At 37.4% G+C, this 20,267-nt stretch overlaps 1 protein-coding gene across 3 annotated transcripts in view; it reads left to right on the plus strand.

Annotated features, from left to right (window-relative positions):
* Positions 1-20,267, plus strand: part of epha8 (eph receptor A8) — an 82,733-nt gene that overhangs the window by 50,733 nt on the left and 11,733 nt on the right. Inside the window, exons 4-10 of one of the 3 annotated variants that reach the window (XM_058372917.1) lie at positions 11,685-11,840; positions 12,086-12,547; positions 12,857-12,981; positions 13,652-13,814; positions 17,096-17,213; positions 19,110-19,177; positions 19,360-19,485. In XM_058372917.1, coding sequence (XP_058228900.1) covers positions 11,685-11,840; positions 12,086-12,547; positions 12,857-12,981; positions 13,652-13,814; positions 17,096-17,213; positions 19,110-19,177; positions 19,360-19,485 — 1,218 coding nt within the window. The remainder of the gene's footprint in view (positions 1-11,684; positions 11,841-12,085; positions 12,548-12,856; positions 12,982-13,651; positions 13,815-17,095; positions 17,214-19,109; positions 19,178-19,359; positions 19,486-20,267) is intronic. The other 2 variants (XM_058372918.1, XM_058372919.1) reach the window with 2 other exon arrangements.

The raw sequence follows: 20,267 nt of genomic DNA on the forward strand, positions 1-20,267 counted from the left end.
ATCTGTGATATATGACCTCACAGTATTAGGTTTTTATGACAAGACTCAGTAAACAGGCTCAGTTAAGATGGAAATACATTTATTTGGAGCTGTATATCGGGCTGTTTGCAGAGCAGTTGATTATATTTCAGATATGGTCTGTTTTATTCACTTCCTCTGTAGATGAGGTGATAATTCTTCCTCCACAGGCACACAGATTTAGAGCTGTCCTCATTATTGAGCAGACACCACAGACTCCTTGAAGGTGACAAGAATCTAATGTCAGGTGTCATAAGACGGCATAAGAAGCCTGTGTGCCATTAGATGACTTTGAAGATGTGTCATCAAATGACACAATAATGTCATGAACAAGTGTCAGAAGATGAGATGCAATTGTCATAATATGACATAAGAACTTAATGTCTCGTGAGATTACATAAAAACCTTATGTCAACAAATGTCTTAAGATGATAAAAAATCCTTATGTCAACTAATGTCAGAAGATGACCAAAAAACTTTGTCAACAAATTTGTCAACCCTTATGTCATCAAGTGGAGGAAGATGGCATAAGAACATTGTCAAGACTCATAAATAAACATAAGAACCTTGTTCACAAGTGTCATAAAAGTGCCATGTGTCTGAAAATTGACATAGGAACCTTAGCAAATGACATAAAATTACAAGAATCTTAAATCAACATGTATCATAAGATCACGACATAAGAATGTTGCCAAGACTCATAAACTGGCATATCTTTCAGAAGTGTCAGAAAATGATTATCATAAGATGACACAAGAATGCTGAGAACAAGTGTCAGAAAATGACACAAGACCCTTTTACTGCAAGTACCATAATATGACATAAGAACCTTAAGTGACATAACGTCATATAAAAACCATATGACATAGCAACTAGGTTTTAACAAGAGGCATAAGATGAAATATGAGCCTTATATTACAAAGTGTCAGCAAATGTTATAAGATGACATAAGACCCTTATGTCAAGTGTCTTAAAATTGGCATAGTAACCTTAGTTTACCAAGACGCAGAAAATGACATTAGAGCCTTTTTTCTGCAGGTGTCATAGTACGACATAAGAACCTTAAGTGACATGAGATCACATCAAAGCTTTATGTCAACAAATGTCATAAGATGACATAAGACCCACTTTTGTCAACAGGTGTCTATGTCTTTACATAATGTTAACAAATGGCATAAAATTGCAAGAACCTTATATCAACATGTGACATAAGATGATGACATAAGAATGTTGTCACGACTTAGTTATGAAATGACATAAGAACTTTGTCAACAAATGTCATATGGTGACATAAGAAACTTAAGTGTCCTGATATTGACATAGTAACTAGGTTTTAACAAGTGGCATAAGATGATATATGAGCCTTATGTAACAAAGTGTCAGCAAATGTTATAAGATGACATAAGACCCTTATGTCAAGTGTCTTAAAATTGACATAGTAACCTTAGTTTAGCAAGAAGCAGAAGATGACATAAGAACCTTACGTTAAAAAGTGTCAACAAATGACACAGGAACATGACATAAGATGACATGACGTAAGACACTCGCTAATGGATAGATCTGTAACTAGGAGAGTGTCCTACTTGTCTTTCTGAAGAAACCGGCGCCACAAGCTCTCAATCTCACAAGCGTAATAATTTCTTTAGTCATTTCTTCACTTTGCTAGGTCCTAATGGCAATCAAAAGGTTGACATAACAGTCTGAATTGCCTTTTTATAGCATCCATACCACTGTGTGCACTAACCCGAGTACTCTGACTGTCAGCTGAAGGACCGAGCAGCTTCACTTCCTCCAGTTAACGACTCTTCAAGGTCACACTCTATTTAGGCAGGTTCGGCTCCATCTATCAAGCAGTTAGAACGAGACACCACATTTCTTTCGCAAATTGATCGGCAATTCCCCTCCTTCACTCGCGCTTCTGTCACCAAACAAAGTTGAAGATCAGAGATTTAAGGACAATTTGCTGCTAGTTGAGATGGTAATAAACTTATATTGGTGTTATTTTCTCCCATAGAACACATCACACGCCATTTACATAAACGGATAATCGAGGCAGTGCGATAGACATTCAGTGTAACGCTACATACCAGCGATACGACCTGTGTGTGTTTTATTATGCGACATAATTCATGTTTTGAAGTGTCATTCGTGTTATATAAATCCAACGTAAAGTTTTAGACCAAAAGGTTGTGTGAAAGCAGCTTAGGTTAAGTACTAACCATCAAAAGCAGCATAAATGCAAGCCAGCATGGAAATTCTCATAAGATGACACAAGAACCTTATGTCAGCCAGTGTCCTAAGATGACTTATAACCATATGCCAACATGTTAACACAGGACTATATCAGAATCTTGTTATAAATTTACATCAGACAATTATTTTAAAGAATAAAATAATGCAACAAATGTTATAACAGGACATTAGAAGCTTATGTCAATGACTGTCATGTCATAAGAACAGTGTCAAAAGGTGTCAGAAATGATTTAAGTACCGTAATGTGAAAATGGCTTAAGAACTATATACTACGTAAAAGTGTCATAAGATGACATAGGAAGGCAATGACAAGTGTCATAAGATAACATAAGAACCCACAATTCACATAAGGTGTCATAAGAGCTGTATGTGAAAAAGTGGCTTAAGATGATAAGAATGTTTTAAACACAGGTCATAAGATTGCATACTGTATAAACCTTCTGTCAACAACAGTCATAAGAAGACATGAGATCTTAATATCAGCAAGTGTCATAAGATGACAAAAGAAGACAATGACAAGTGTCATAAGATAACATATGAACCCACACGTCACTTAAGATGTCTTAAGAGCTGTATGTCAAAATGTGGCGTTAGACGACATAACAATGTTCTAGACATAGGTCATAAGATTACATATAAACCTTATGTCAACAGCAGTCATAAGATGACATGAGATCCTAATATCAGCAAGCATCATAAGATGGCATAAGAAAACAATGACAACAAGTGTCATAAGATAACAAGAAGGAACAAGTCACATAAGATATGTCATAAGAGCTGTATGCCAAAAAGTGGCTTAAGATGACATAAGAGTTTTGAACATAGGTCGTAATATGGCATTCAAGGTCATTTCTAAACACATATAGAAACATATCTTAAAAAAGTCATGAAGTGTCATAAGGTGACATTATCATTTTATAACTACCTCTGCTTATAGCAATTCTTCCATGATATACAGACAATTCAAAATGGCTTCAAAAAAACAAAGCTCTAAGTTATCTGTCTCTGTTGTTATGTCAACTGGACATCAGTGCAGCATGTTATAAACAGCTTATGCAGGTGTCATGTAGGCCTACGAACAGCAACTTGAGTGAAATGTGTCCCAGCATCCAAAGGAAAGCTTTGCTGCCCACACAGCACCCACATGCCACCGGTTAGTATTTCTAATCAAAGGTCTTGTTATTTAATGATTATGGAAAGGTCACGGCTGCTTTCTCTTTTATTTTTCCTCCCGATTTTCGCTCGCATTTTAAACAGATTGGCATTTCGCGAGGCTGTGAAGCTCGGATATCTGATTATTTATAAACAAATCCCTTTTTCCTTCCTTTTCATTTCTTTCTCAGCGTCAGAACACTGCACACACACTCTATCTTGAGATTCCGTCCCTTTGGGGGCATGTGTGTGTGTGTGTGTGTGTGTATGGTATCAGTGTTGTGGAGGTTCAGGATCCAGATGGTGCTGGTCATGATCAGTATCGCTGCAGTGTGGCCTGCAGCCTGAAGACAGATTGGCTGCCTGCAAATGTCACTAACCTCTAATAATGTCACGGCTAAAAGACGCCTCGGTGTACTGATGGTTCTCACACACGCGGCTCACACACACAGCTATTACACACACACGGCTCACATAAACAGCTCGCACACACACACACACACGGCTATTACACACGCGGCTCACACACACAGCTATTACACACACACGGCTCACATAAACAGCTCGCACACACACACACGGCTATTACACACGCGGCTCACACACACAGCTATTACACACACACGGCTCACATAAACAGCTCGCACACACACACACGGCTATTACACACGCGGCTCACACACACAGCTATTACACACACACGGCTCACATAAACAGCTCGCACACACACACACACGGCTATTACACACGCGGCTCACACACACAGCTATTACACACACACGGCTCACATAAACAGCTCGCACACACACACACACGGCTATTACACACGCGGCTCACACACACAGCTATTACACACACACGGCTCACATGAGCAGCTCGCACACACACACACGGCTATTACACACGCGGCTCACACACACAGCTATTACACACACACGGCTCACATAAACAGCTCGCACACACACACACACGGCTATTACACACGCGGCTCACACACACAGCTATTACACACACACGGCTCACATAAACAGCTCGCACACACACACACGGCTATTACACACGCGGCTCACACACACAGCTATTACATACACACGGCTCACATGAGCAGCTCGCACACACACACACACACACACAGCTATTACACACGCAGCTCACACACACAACTATTACACACACACGGCTCACATGAGCAGCTCGCACACACACACACACACACACAGCTATTACACACGCAGCTCACACACACAGCTATTACACAGACACGGCTCACATGAGCAGCTCGCACACACACACGCGGCTCACACACACACAGCTCAAATAAACAGCACACACACACACTTTTATACACACATAGCTCTCACACACATGGCTCACACACACAGCTCACACACAGTTCACACACAATGCTATTACACACACAGCTCACACACAGTTCACACACAAAGCTATTACACACACAGCTCAAACACACAGCTCACACACACAGCTCTTACACACAGCTCACACACACAGTTCACACACAATGCTATTACACACATGGCTCACACACACAGCTCACACACAGTTCACACACAAAGCTATTACACACACACAGCTCACACACACAGCTCACACACAGTTCATACACAAAGCTATTACACACACAGCTCACACACAGTTCACACACAAAGCTATTACACACACAGTTCACACACAAAGCTATTACACACACAGTTCACACACAAAGCTATTACACACACAGTTCACACACAAAGCTATTACACACACAGTTCACACACACAGCTCTCACACACAGTTCACACACAAAGCTATTACACACACAGTTCACACACACAGCTCTTACACACAGTTCACACACAAAGCTATTACACACACAGTTCACACACACAGCTCTTACACACAGTTCACACACAAAGCTATTACACACACATGGCTCACACACACAGCTCACACACACAGCTCACACACACAGCTCAAACACACAGCTCACACACACAGCTCACACACAGCTCACACACACAGCTCACACACACAGCTCAAACACACAGCTCACACACACAGCTCACACACAGCTCACACACACAGCTCAAACACACAGCTCACACACACAGCTCTTACACACAGCTCACACACACAGTTCACACACAATGCTATTACACACATGGCTCACACACACAGCTCACACACAGTTCACACACAAAGCTATTACACACACACAGCTCACACACAGTTCATACACAAAGCTATTACACACACAGCTCACACACAGCTCACACACAGTTCACACACAAAGCTATTACACACACAGCTCACACACAGCTCACACACAGTTCATACACAAAGCTATTACACACACAGCTCACACACAGCTCACACACAGTTCATACACAAAGCTATTACACACACAGCTCACACACAGCTCACACACAGTTCATACACAAAGCTATTACACACACAGCTCACACAACCAGCTCACACACAGTTCATACACAAAGCTATTACACACACAGCTCACACACAGCTCACACACAGTTCACACACAAAGCTATTACACACACAGCTCACACACAGCTCACACACAGTTCATACACAAAGCTATTACACACACAGCTCACACACAGCTCACACACAGTTCATACACAATGCTATTACACACACAGCTCACACACAGCTCACACACAGTTCATACACAAAGCTATTACACACACAGCTCACACACAGCTCACACACAGTTCATACACAAAGCTATTACACACACAGCTCACACACAGCTCACACACAGTTCATACACAATGCTATTACACACACAGCTCACACACAGCTCACACACAGTTCATACACAATGCTATTACACACACAGCTCACACACACAGCTCACACACAGTTCACACACAATGCTGTTACACACACAGCTCACACACACAGCTCACACACACAGCTCACACACAGTTCACACACAATGCTATTACACACACAGCTCACACACACAGCTCTCACACAGTTCATACACAAAGCTATTACACACACAGCTCTCACACAGAGCTCTCACACACAGCTCACACACACAGCTCACACACACAGCTCTCACACAGTTCATACACAAAGCTATTACACACACAGCTCTCACACAGAGCTCTCACACACAGCTCACACACACAGCTCACACACACAGCTCTTACACACAGCTCACACACAAAGCTCACACACACAGTTCACACACAGCTCACACACACACAGCTCACACTCACAGCTCTCACACAGCTCACACACAGCTATTACACATGCAATTTGCATACAACTCACACACACACAGCTCTCACACACACAGCTCACACTCACAGCTCTCACACAGTTCTCACACAAAGCTATTACACACACAGCTCTCACACACACAGCTCTCACACACAAAGCTATTACACACAAAGCTATTACACACACAGCTCTCACACACAGTTCTCACACAAAGCTATTACACACAGTTCACACACACAGCTCTCACACACAAAGCTATTACACACAAAGCTATTACACACACAGCTCTCACACACACAGCTCTCACACACAAAGCTATTACACACAAAGCTATTACACAAACAGCTCACACACACAGCTCACACACAGCTCTCACACACAGTTCACACACACAGCTCTCACACACAGTTCACACACACAGCTCTCACACACAGTTCACACACACAGCTCTCACACACAGCTCTCACACACAGTTCACACACACAGCTCACACACACAGCTCTCACACACAGAGCTCTCACACACAAAGCTATTACACACAAAGCTATTACACACACAGCTCTCACAATTCTCACACACACACACACAGTTCACACACACACAGCTCTCACAATTCTCTCACACACACACAGTTCACACACACACAGCTCTCACAATTCTCTCACACACACACAGTTCACACACACACAGCTCTCACAATTCTCTCACACACACACAGTTCACATCACACACAGCTCTCACAATTCTCTCACACACACACAGTTCACACACACACAGCTCTCACAATTCTCTCACACACACACAGTTCACACACACACAGCTCTCACAATTCTCTCACACACACACAGTTCACACACACACAGCTCTCACAATTCTCTCACACACACACAGTTCACACACACACAGCTCTCACAATTCTCTCACACACACACAGTTCACACACACACAGAGCTCTCACAATTCTCACACACACACACACAGTTCACACACACACAGCTCTCACAATTCTCTCACACACACACAGTTCACACACACACAGCTCTCACAATTCTCTCACACACACACAGTTCACACACACACAGCTGCTGAGAGATTGATAAGTTTATCGTTACTATAACTAGTGAACAGCATGATCACCAGGTCTATTTCTCACCTGTTCAAATAAAAGCAGTGCAGCTCATCACTACTGACAGCAGTGTACCTCGTAACCAGCTAGACTTCTACAAAAAAGAGGGAAATTCGTACCACGTCCAGGACACGTGCGCGGCGGCTCGGTGATGAACTAATCCATTTCCAGCCATGATTTCTCTGACAGAACCATTTATCACTTCCACCAATCCTCCCAGCTTGTTAGCAGCTGTTGTTTGCTCCCTGATGAGATGTTGGGATTCTGAAGAGTGTTTAGTTGGGTTTAAATGTAGACTGAAGTGGAAGAAAAGATTTGACAAAGAAATTATTTACAAAGAGCAATATGTTGTAGTGGTTAGCACTGTTGCCTCACAGCAAGAAGGTCCTGGGTTCGAACAGACAGGGGTCTTTCTGTGTGGAGTTTGCATGTTCTCCCTGTGCCTGCGTGGGTTTACTCCAGGTACTCCAGTTTCCTCCCACAGTCCAAAAACATGTACATTAGGCTGATTGGTAATTCTAAATTGCCCATAGGAGTGAGTGTGAGTGTGTGTGGCCCTGTGATGGACTGGTGACCTGTCCAGGGTGTACCCCTGCCTTTCACCCAGACCCTAATTAGGAATAAAGCGGGTATAGACAATGAATGAATTAATATGTTCTAGATCGTTGGTCATTATTCGTTCTGTATTTATTGTGTTGTGGGGAATTTCATCTCTCAATTGGACTTTCGTTCATGTCTTGTTTTTTGTGTCACAATAATAATAATAATAATAATAATAATAATAATAATAATAATAATAATAATAATAATATGTTTTATTTATATTTACAATCCAGGGTAATAGACAGTGGAGAACTCTAATAAACAACAAGTCAATTAAGTGATAAACAAAAACAGATCAATACAGGCAGAGAAAAAACTAAAAAAGCAATCATATAAACATTTCATCTGTTAAGGAAACAGCCGAAGAAATGAACGGGTGTAAAATTTTAGTCCAAGCCTTGTTATTAGGTATTAAACTGTACCATTTCCCTTCACTGAGGTGTCCCTCAAGGGCGTATTCTTGGGCTGTTTTGGAAATTAAGTGCAAATAAAGTGAGCCTTTAAGATAATCAGTACAATTGGCTGTCATTTTTTGTCTTTAGATGTCACTGTGTATTCTGACACCTTTCTATCAGAACTAGCATTAACTTTGAGCAACAGTAGCTCATCTGTTGGATCGGATCACACGGGCCAGCCTTCGCTCCTCACGTGCATCAATGAGCCTTGGCCGCCCATGACCCTGTCTCCGGTTCACCACTGTTCCTTCCTTGGACCACTTTTGATAGATACTGACCACTGCAGACCGGGAACTCGCTCAAATCCTTACGCTTGTCCATTTTTCCTGCTTCTAACACATCAACTTTGAGGACAAAATGTTCACTTGCTGCCTAATATATCCCACCCACTAACAGGTGCCATGATGAGGAGATCATCAGTATTGTTCACTTCACCTCTCACTGCTCACAATGTTATGGCTAATTGGTGTATAATTATACTGTATAGCTTGATCATTTTTTATTAACAAATACAAGTAAGTATTTATATATTGTTTATATATGCAAATTATTTATTTGTTTATATACTGATTATATATGCTAATTATTTACTGCGAAAATGCACTTCTAGTTAGATGCTAACTGTATTTCGTTGCCTTGTACCCACATGTGCAGTGACAATAAAGTTGAATCTAATCTAATCTAATCTAAGTGGTTAAGGTGTTTGACTACTGCTTGGAAGGTTGAAGAAATTTGAATCCCACATCCACCAAGTTGCCACTGCTAGGCTCCTGAGCAAGACCCTAACCCTCAACTGCATAAAATGAGATAAAAAAAAATGTAAGTTGCTCTGGATAAGAGTGTCTGCTAAATGGCAGAAATGCAAACATAGTACACCAAGAACAATACCATGGATGTCTTTTTGATGGTCTCACAACCAATAACACACCTTTGGTTCCTCATAGGAAACATTTGTGCATCCAATAATTCGAGCCATTTTTATTTTTGACAAATTTCAACAGCTTTTCTTTAAGTTTCATCCAGCTTTGACCCTGAACCCTGTCCTTCACCTTCACTTTAACTTTTCAAAATTCTTTTAAATCTGCAAGCATGAGACCATGCAATGGAAGCAAGTTGTTGAAATTGGATGTGCTCCATGCCTCGGACCAGAGTGTGAACTTTTTTTTTTCCAAAGACAACCTTGACTAAGCTTGACTAAGCCTTGGTCTGTATTGCATGTGACTTTATTACATGGAGCAACAGGGCAGCAAAAGTTAAAGCTCAGAAAATCGCAGTTTGGATTTTTCAAGAATCTTGGAGCCCACACACTTTTCCGAGATCCCATGCATAGTTAATGCTGTAGATGTCAAGTACGGAGGAAAAAAAAAAAACACTTTTCCACCACATTTATTCATTTATATCAAGAGTAAAAAATATCAAGGTCAACACACAATGGCGGTAAATATTCATTAAAATTCATAGTGATGCAAATCCCCCCTGCAGTGGGCGCTTCCCACTGACAGGTGCTGACAAACCAAACAATATGCCGATATGGAGGGAAAAAAGAGACCCAAAAATGAAAAGACTCAACCCTAATACAAAATGAGTAGAACCTCTGGATTAACGTAGCCATCCGACACTTTATATATTCATTACGCCTTTTCCTGGAACTGTCACTAAAGCGTATCGTGATCACGTGATCGAAAAGAGAGACGAGTTTCCACTCCACACTGCTTGTTTAGTGTGTTCCTGTTTGCAAGTTTGTCATCGCTGATTGTGTTGCTGCTGGTTAATCTGTCAGAACTTCAAAGCCATGAGAAGGGTCCACACTTGATGAGCGTGCAGTCTTGATGCTTATCGTGGCCTGCTTTTTCCACTCGAGAACAAAAGAAAAGCAGCATCGTATGCAGAGGATTAAAGGGATGAAACGAGTGAAGAAACCAGACAGGGATAAATATTGCAATCAGGAATTCTTTCAGGTTCCCTGGGGGGGGGCAATGGATCCAGAGGGGGGGGGGGATACCCTTAAATTGCTTAAATTGCTAATTCGTGTATCTTCAGTCATGTGTCTTTTTTCCTCTTATCAGTATGCTTGGTGGGTCGACGGCTACAATCTCATTAAACACAGCTGACTACAGTGATGCCTAAGTGAGGAAAGTATCCGAAGCTGTTCTTTGGTCAGTTTAGTTACTGGCTGGTCAACAAACAACAGAATTATTTTTCCAATTTGAAACCAAAATGAAACCAACCTGGTCTCTTTCTTCTTTTTTTTTAATATGAAAAGTTTTCACCCCTTTGAGAGTTTTATACAGTTACTTATCTTAAAGTATTTTATCCAGTAACTGCTACAGATGCTTAACTTCTTAAATGGCTTACAGAGTAAAGCCGCTGTAGAAAGCCTGAATCTTGAAATACTCTTGAGGAACGTTTTTTTTTTCCCGAAGAGTGTAGGACTAAAGGGTAAGGTTTAATGTTAGAGCAAGGAACAGAGTCATGTTTATCGATTATATTTTTATTTATCTTTAGTAAGCTCTATTCTGGTCAGGGTTGTAGTGAATACAAAGCATCGTATCCTGGAACGCTTTCCGGATTTGATGCCAGGTTACCTTATTGATCTCAAGGGGAAATTTAGAGTCGAGAGATGTTTATAGGAGTAGGAAGGAATCTAGAGAACCCAAAGGGAACCGTCAGATACACAGGGAGACTTGTGAAACTGACAGGAACCCAAGTTGAGGGCTGAACAAGTGACCTGAAGCTGTAAATCTAACTGCATCGCTTGATTGAATTTGTACAGCAAATAATGTTGATGTAACATGACCTTTTTTATCTTTTTCATCTTCTTAAAGCCTGTGAAGTGGGCTTCTACAAACCTTTTGCTGGAGGCCAGCTTTGCGCAAAATGTCCTCTCCATAGCCACTCGGAGACCCGAGCTGCCTTGGCTTGCCCTTGTGACGCCAACTATTTCCGGGCACCTGCTGACCTCCCTGGTGCTCCTTGCACAAGTATGTTGCAATATAAGCTGTTTGCTATTACTTTTAAGTCGAAATGGGAACATCGCCATGTCCAAGTAATTAGAAGAGTAAAAAAAAACAGCCTATCTAGAACCCTTAATAAAGCTAAAAGGGCTTTGTTTGAAAAAAAAAAGTCTAAAATTACACTTTGATCTGCAAGTCTGATAACTTCTACCTCCTTCATCCTCTTGCAATTAACCTGTAATTAAAGCTATCTGGCTTTTATGTCCCTACAGGACCTCCCTCAGCCCCTGTTAATGTGATTTCATCTGTAAACGGGACCACGGTTAACCTGGAATGGAGTTCCCCTCTGGACACAGGAGGCCGAGCGGATATCACCTATGACGTGCAGTGCCAGAAATGCGTAAAGGATGGAGGGCAATGTGAGGACTGCAACGTCGGAGGAACCTCCGTTAACGGAATGTTAGGAGCTGCTGTTGGAGCTCAAGGAAATGCCGGTGGAGGAACAGCTGCTAATGGTGGAGGTTTAGGTGGAAGTGGATTGGTGTCACGAACAGGAGTCACCTCAGTCAAGTTCATCCCCCAGCAGAAGGGACTGACAGAACCGTGGGTGAACGTCGCCAATCTGGCGGCCCACACTAATTACACCTTCCGCATCCTGGTGATGAACGGCGTGACACACTTTAGCAAGGAACCGCTGCCTTACACCGTCGTCAACATTACGACAAATCAGGCAGGTAGGAGACTTTTATTACGGGTTGAGGAATTGACAAAACTTGCTTTCTCTAGGGTCTTCAAATCTTCAACAAGTTCTTCAGGTGTCTTTTTGTTTGCAACGTAAAACTGACATCACTGTTTTTCTACCAAAGAGGGTTCCCTGTAGAACCCTTTAGAAATCTAAAGCCTCTAAAGTACCCAATGAATATTTTAAGACACTCAAAGAGCTTAAAGATCTTAAAGCCGATTTGCTGAATGGTGATTTTCGCCAAGTCGTGTAACAAAATTCCCAAAAGAAATTTCCTTGACTTCATTTTCTGTATTTCCAGCTCCCTCTCAGGTGATGGCTATCCGTCAAGAGAATGCCAGCACAAATAGCATCACCCTCATGTGGCATGAACCTGAGCAGCCCAATGGAGTAATCCTGGAGTATGATATTAAATATTATGAGAAGGTGGGATAACTTACCGTTATGTGAAATTTGTCTAGTTTAATATATAATTTCTGAACAAATATAACAGCAAAATGTTCATTCAAATCCAAACCAAAGAAATGCTTTACAAATAAAGTGAACCATTAGAGAAGGGTCACGTTTGTTTACGGGCGAGGTCGGCCTCAGATCGTGCAATTCAATCACATGGCTCGATGGCGGCCTCATTTAATTGAATGGAAATTACCAACCGGTGGCGGTTTGTCACGATTTAGTCTGATTATTGAAAGTGACAATGAACGGCAAACAGCGTGAGCCATGCCAAGCACTGGGGAGCGGTTAATTGCAGAGCGAGCCGGGAGCTTTGCCGCCTAATGGGCCAAGAGGGATCTCAGCTGTGTGGGGGAATTAGCAAACACTGTTCGGCACCACACAGAGAGCAAATGAGATTTACATACAATTGCTTATGAGGTTGAAGATCATAATATAAAAAGCTTCTTGTTCTTGTGAGAAGATTCTGGGACAGCAAAAATGTGTCCTGGGATCTTAGCTGGGATCTTCATTAGCATCAATTTGAAGATTTAAAAATAGCTTCTCTAATAAAAGATTGATCAGGCTGAATTATCACAGCATCCTGTTACCACGAGACACCTGAAAGTTCTAAGAATCGGAATTTCCTGGATTTTTCCCATAGGACAAGGAGCAGCAGAGCTATTCCACGCTGAAGTCAAAGACCACAAGCGCTAAAGTGTCTGGGCTCAAACCTGGCACCAGCTACATCTTTCAGATCAGGGCCAGGACATCGGCTGGTTGCGGACGCTTCAGCCCCTCTGTGGAGATCCAGACTGGAAAACCAGGTGAGAACCTAACATGCCAAACATGCAGAGTCTTTATAGTGTCTTTATAATTAGTGCAAAGTCTAATAGAATAGAAGACAACCGAATCGATTAAAAGGATAGAGTAGAAGAGAATACAACACACCACACAATATAATACACTACAAGAAAGATATGAAAACAAACAAAGTAAATAAAAAAAGCAACAAAAATAGAATGCAGCAAAATATAGTAGAATAATATAGATAAGGTAGAATAGAAGACAACAGAAATGGATAGAATAGAATAGAACATAATACAGTAGAATGTTATACAGCTCAGCAGAATTCAAACTAATAGAATTAAGTAGAATTTAGGGCAAAATAATCCATTAAAACGATACAGTTGAAGAGAATACACAAAAAACAGCACACAATATAACACACTACAATAAATAATATTTTTAAATATATAATACAGTAGAATAGAATGCAAATGCAATATAAAAGTCCAAAAGTAAATACAAAGTATAAAATAGAATACAGTAAAATACAGTAGAATAACATAATATATAATAGAAGACAGCAAAAAATGAGTAGAGTAGAACAGAATACAATACAGTAGAATATTACACAGTGCAACAGAATACAAACTAATATAATTAAATAGAGTAGAATCGATTAAAAGCATACAGTAGAACCACACAATATAGTGGAATAGAATTCAGGAGAATTCAAAAGCCCTAATAGAAACTAACAGAAATAAAGAAAATAGAAGACAAAAGAATCACTTAAGAGGATACAGTAGAAGAGAATACAACACCACACGATATAATACACTACAAAAAAATAGAATATACTAGAATAGAATGCAAAATATGAAATAAAAAAGAAATACAGTTAATCCAACGCAACTAATTAGAATACAGCAATTGAATAGAATAAAACAATACATTAGAATGCTAGACAGCTCAACACAATACAAACTAATAGAATTAAATATATTAGAGTCTATTAAATGAATACAGTAGGACCACGTAATGTAGCAGAATAGAATTCATTAGAATTCAATAGCGCTAAAAGAAACTAATGGAATTAAAGAGAATAGAAGACAAAAGAATAGATCAAAAGAATAAAGTAGAAGAGAACACCACACAATAGAATACAGTAGAACAGAATGCAAAAAAAAGACATTCAAAAATGAAATACAGTAAATCAAAAAGCAACAAAATAGAATAGAAGACAATACAGTAGCATGCTATACAGCTCAATAGAACACATACTAATAGAATTAAATTGAATAGAGTTTATTAAAAGAATACAGTAGAACCATGCAATTCAACAGAATAGAATTCAGTAGAATCCGATAGCCCTAATAAAAAAACTAATAGAATTAAAGAGATTAGAGAACAAAAAAATATAATAACATAATACAGTAGAACATAATACAGCACCACACAATAAAAAAAGAATACAGTAGAATAGAATGTAATACAGTAGAATGTTACACAGCAGAATTACAGAAGAATAGAATTAAAGAAAATAGAAACTATTAAAATGATACAGTAGAACCACACAATACAGCAGAATGGAATTCAGTAGAATTCAATAGCTTTAAAAAAAAACCCTAATAGAATTAAAGATAATTGAAGGCAAAAAAAATGGGAAAGGGGATAAAGTAGAAGAGAATACAACACCACACTGTTTAATACACTACAATACAAATATGAAAAATAGAATACAGTGGAATAGAATGCAAAAATATGAAATTAAAAAATGTAATACAGTAAATAAAAAAGCAACAAAATAGAATAGAGCAAAATACAGTAGAATAATATAAATAAAATAGAACACATATACAGTAGAATACAGGAGAATGTTGTACAGCATATACAAGCAAAAAGAATACAAACTAATGGAATTAAATAGAATTGAAGGTGACAATAGAAAAGAATAGAACACCACACAATATAATACACTACAATAAAAATCTAGAAAAATAGAATACAGTAGAATAATATAAATAAAATAGAACACATATACAGGAGAATGTTGTACAGCATATACAAGCAAACAGAATACAAACTAATGGAATTAAATAGAATTGAAGGCGACAATAGAAAAGAATAGAACGCCACACAATATAATACACTACAATAAAAATCTGGAAAAATAGAATACAGTAGAATAGAATGCAATACAGTAGAATTTATATATTTTTATAAATATTATATTATATTACATTATCATATTATTATATTATATATTTTATTATATTATTATTATTATTATTTATTATTTATGTTAACATTATATACATACTTTTACTTTTATTTTTTTATATATGTATTTTATATATTTTTATATACACATATATTTGTATATGTATACCCTATACACAAATTGGCTTTACATAACTAGTGGTGTTTTTCATAATTTAAAGTTTTTATTTTTCCTATTTTTATATATATATATATATAATTACCTATATCCCTATGCTTTTCTTGTCCACACACTTTAAATTCTTTCTTCAAATGTAGGACAGTCATAAAAAGCACTTCACTACATGTCGTACTGTGTATGATTTCGTATGTGACAAATAAAATTTGAATTTGTTTTACAGCACAACTGAATAGAATTGAATAGAATTGAAGGCAAAACAATCGATTACAATGATATAGTAGAAGAGAATAGAACACCACACAACACATATGAATAGAATAGAGTACAGCCACAGCAGAATAGAATTCAGTCGAATTCAATAGCCCTGATGTAGAATTAGGCCTCAGTTTCACAGCAGTCGAAGCCAAAGCTAATAGTCTACTGCTCAGAGAGGGAATATTATCACTGGATTTCTTGCTGTGATACAGTTATTCTGCCCATCCGGATTCTAAAGCCGTACCGATCTAGCGACACCGGAAACATCAATAAGTCATCATGTTGGACAGAAGGGTGCGAGGAAGCGTCGGGTTCGGATTGATGGTGATTTTATTATAGGGTCACCTTGCACCGAATCCCGAGTGTGCTCTTATCATCTCTTTGGTTATTGCGAGGTCATAACAGATATCTGATGTAACTGACCCACGTGGAAAAAAAGAAAAACTTGGTGTTCTCGGGAGGTTTAGCCGAACGGTACGGTTGATCCTTTCATTGCCGTGAGATAAAAGATGATTGACAGCCGAATATCAGGGAACAGTTGAGAGGTTGACTTGATTTCTTTAAAAAAAAATGATTTGTTAATAATTTGCATATCGTACATCTGATGCGATTTTCCTTTTTGTGTCCCTGTTATTTGCATGACTTTATTTTTCCTTCATCTTTCAGCTCCTTTGCGTTACAACACTGTGACCATTATCTGGATCTCCATGGCGCTGGTCTCGGGGCTCATCACGTTTTTGGCTCTTTTCATCTGCAGAAAACGGCAAGAGGAGTACTTTGAATTGTCTGCCTTTTCTTTTTCTAATTTCCTTTTTTTTTTTACAAACATAAATTTGATGTGATTTATTTTTTCGGAATATCTCATTATCAACTAAATATCTCATTTTTATCTATTTTAAATTTAATATCTAAGCAAGGCACAATGTCATTATGCTGAGTTATCTCCTCATTTCTAATGTGATTTCTAGTTAATATCTTGCTATATTGAGTTAATAACTTCATTTCTCACTACTATCTCATTATTTCAACTCATTGTTTCAAGATATTGTCATTAGTTTGAGTTTATTATCTCAATATTTCATGAGATTATCTCATAATATCAGTGGACATTAATACCTTGGTATTGCACGATTTCAGTTATCTCATTATTCTAAACAATATATCTTGTAATATATGACGTATTCTTGCTACTATCTTGTTATTATATCTTTATTTCAACTCATCGTTTCATGATATTGTCATTACTTTGAGTTTATTGTCTTATTATTTCATGAGGTTATCTCAAAGTATCGGTGTAATACCTTGGCACTGCAGAATTTGTTATCTCATTGTTCTAAACGGAATATCTTGTATTTTGACATGTCAAGATATTATCTCATTCTTAATAACTTAATTTCTTGCTACTATCCTGTTATTATCTCATTATTTTTTATGAGATTATGTCATAATATCAGTGTAATACCTCGGTATTACAAGTCATTACTCAAAACAAATATCTCAGATTTTTTTACGTATTAACTCAAAATATTAATTCATTATTTGTTTTAAAATATTGCATCATTGTTATTTCATGACATCGTTAATATTGTCTCATTATTTTCTCATTACTTTATCAGTGTAATAGCTAGGTGTTACAAAATTTCAGTTATCTCATTGTTCTAAGTGAAATATCTCAGATTTTGACTTAATGACTCATTATGGCAAGATATTATCTCATTTTTTCATTAATGTTTTTAAAAAAAATGTTTTTGTCATTATTGCAGGATATTACATCATTACCTTTTACTTAATATCTCTATCCTAGTTCATAACATTTCAAGATTTTTTCATTCTAGCCAACAATAGCCAATTATTACAAGATATTTTGAAAACTCCTTTTAATTTGTAAGTTATTAACTAAGTTCATTCCACATTATTACCCTGCAGTTTAGTGACCAGCTCTTATTATTTCTACTCCTTTCTATTTCCTATTTCCAGCTATTACCTTAGTGTTTCTAATTCATGAAAATAATTTTAGTTAATATTTTCTTATCTCACTCTCATTATTTCAATATATTACATCCTTATTTCGAGTTATCTTGTTATTTCGAGAAATTATCAGCTATTATTTTAATATTTAATATTTATTTTAATTTTTTTTATATTTAATTGTAATATTTCTTATTGAAAGTTATTATCTTATTATTTCGAAACATAACTCCATCTTTTTATTTTTGTTTATTTTCATTTTATTTATATTTTTTTCACTTTTATTTTAATATACTGTGCATCATTTAGAGATTCTATCTCAGTTTTTTGATGTTATTATTCTATTTAATATCTCATTATTTTAAGTTAACATCTTGTTATTTTGATCTATCAGCTCTTCATATAGCATCACAACAAATAGGACTAAGTTCTTGAATATTAACTTAATAATTAGTAAGTTTTCATAGAATTCCATTCACGTTTACGTCTAACGATCATTTTATAGACTAAATAATGTGAACAAGCATTTGTCTCATATCTCAATCATCAGAAATGTGACAGAAATGAATCATTGGTTTGTTTCCTCAAGCAGTTTTAATACAATATCATCATTTTAGCTAGTGCAAGAAGGGATTAATATTTTATTTCCATATGACGTAAACGTTTTCTAGCATGAAATACAATGACAATTTTTTTTTTACTTTTTCTCCAGACATTGCGGTTACAGCAAGGCTTTCCAGGATTCCGACGAAGAGAAGATGCATTACCAGAATGGCCATGGTAAAAACAAACAACAACAATAATAATAATAAAATAAATAAATAAAAAATTTCAATAAATTTGGATTGAGAAGCCAATATTCAGCCCCGGCTGCTCCCTGGTCTCTCCAGTGATTATTACTGTGATTGAAAACCGCTTTTATCCTGCAATATGTGACCAAATGCTAATTCTGTTTATTCTAGTATCATTTCCAGAAGCCAGATTTTATATTGATCCCCACACATACGAGGACCCATGCCAGGCTGTCCACGAGTTTGCCAGAGAAATTGAAGCTTCCCGGATCAAAATTGAGAAAATTATTGGGTCAGGTATGTTTGGATTGTGACAGTAAATGCATACTGAGATTTACCCTCGCCATTTTTCAGCCCTGTGAGTGTGAGGGGAATGCTAATGTGCTAATCAGACGCATTACCAGACAGATAATACGGACTCTTCTGTGATCCGTCGCTCCTAATAAGCCTGTTTCTGTATGATTAAGTTCAATAAGTTCAGCCGGGTCCAAAAAGTCCACTTTTTTTTGTGCAATCTTTTAGCACAAACTAATACTTTAGATCAGACACCATAACCATTATTTCATTATATCTTATTTAAAATATAGACAAATACGTTTAAGCTGTTTTGAGAAGTCTCTGAAGTATTAAATTAAAAATATGGAAATGAATTTATTCTTCCACGGTGTACAGTTTAATGCAAAACATTTTACATACCCTTAGGACAAAATAAAAGAAGAAAATACATTTATTTATAGATATATGTCTATATATATATATATATATATATATATATATATATATATATATATATATGCATATATATATATATATATATATATATTTATTTACTTATTTGGGCTTTCACAGATATTATTGCAAATGGATATTAATAATGAAAAAAATACTATTATATCTGTTTTCATCTTTCTAAAAAAGATAATGTTTTTTTGTTTATTTATTTATTTAATTTATTTATTTAGTGTTCATTTATTTTGGCTTTCACAGAAATTATTCAAATGGATATTAATAATGAAAAAAAATCATTATATCTGTTTTCTTCTTTCTAAAAAAGAAGATTTTTTTTTATTTATTTATTC

This window comes from Hemibagrus wyckioides, linkage group LG21 (assembly GCF_019097595.1).
Source record: "Hemibagrus wyckioides isolate EC202008001 linkage group LG21, SWU_Hwy_1.0, whole genome shotgun sequence".
NCBI classification, from domain to species: domain Eukaryota; kingdom Metazoa; phylum Chordata; class Actinopteri; order Siluriformes; family Bagridae; genus Hemibagrus; species Hemibagrus wyckioides.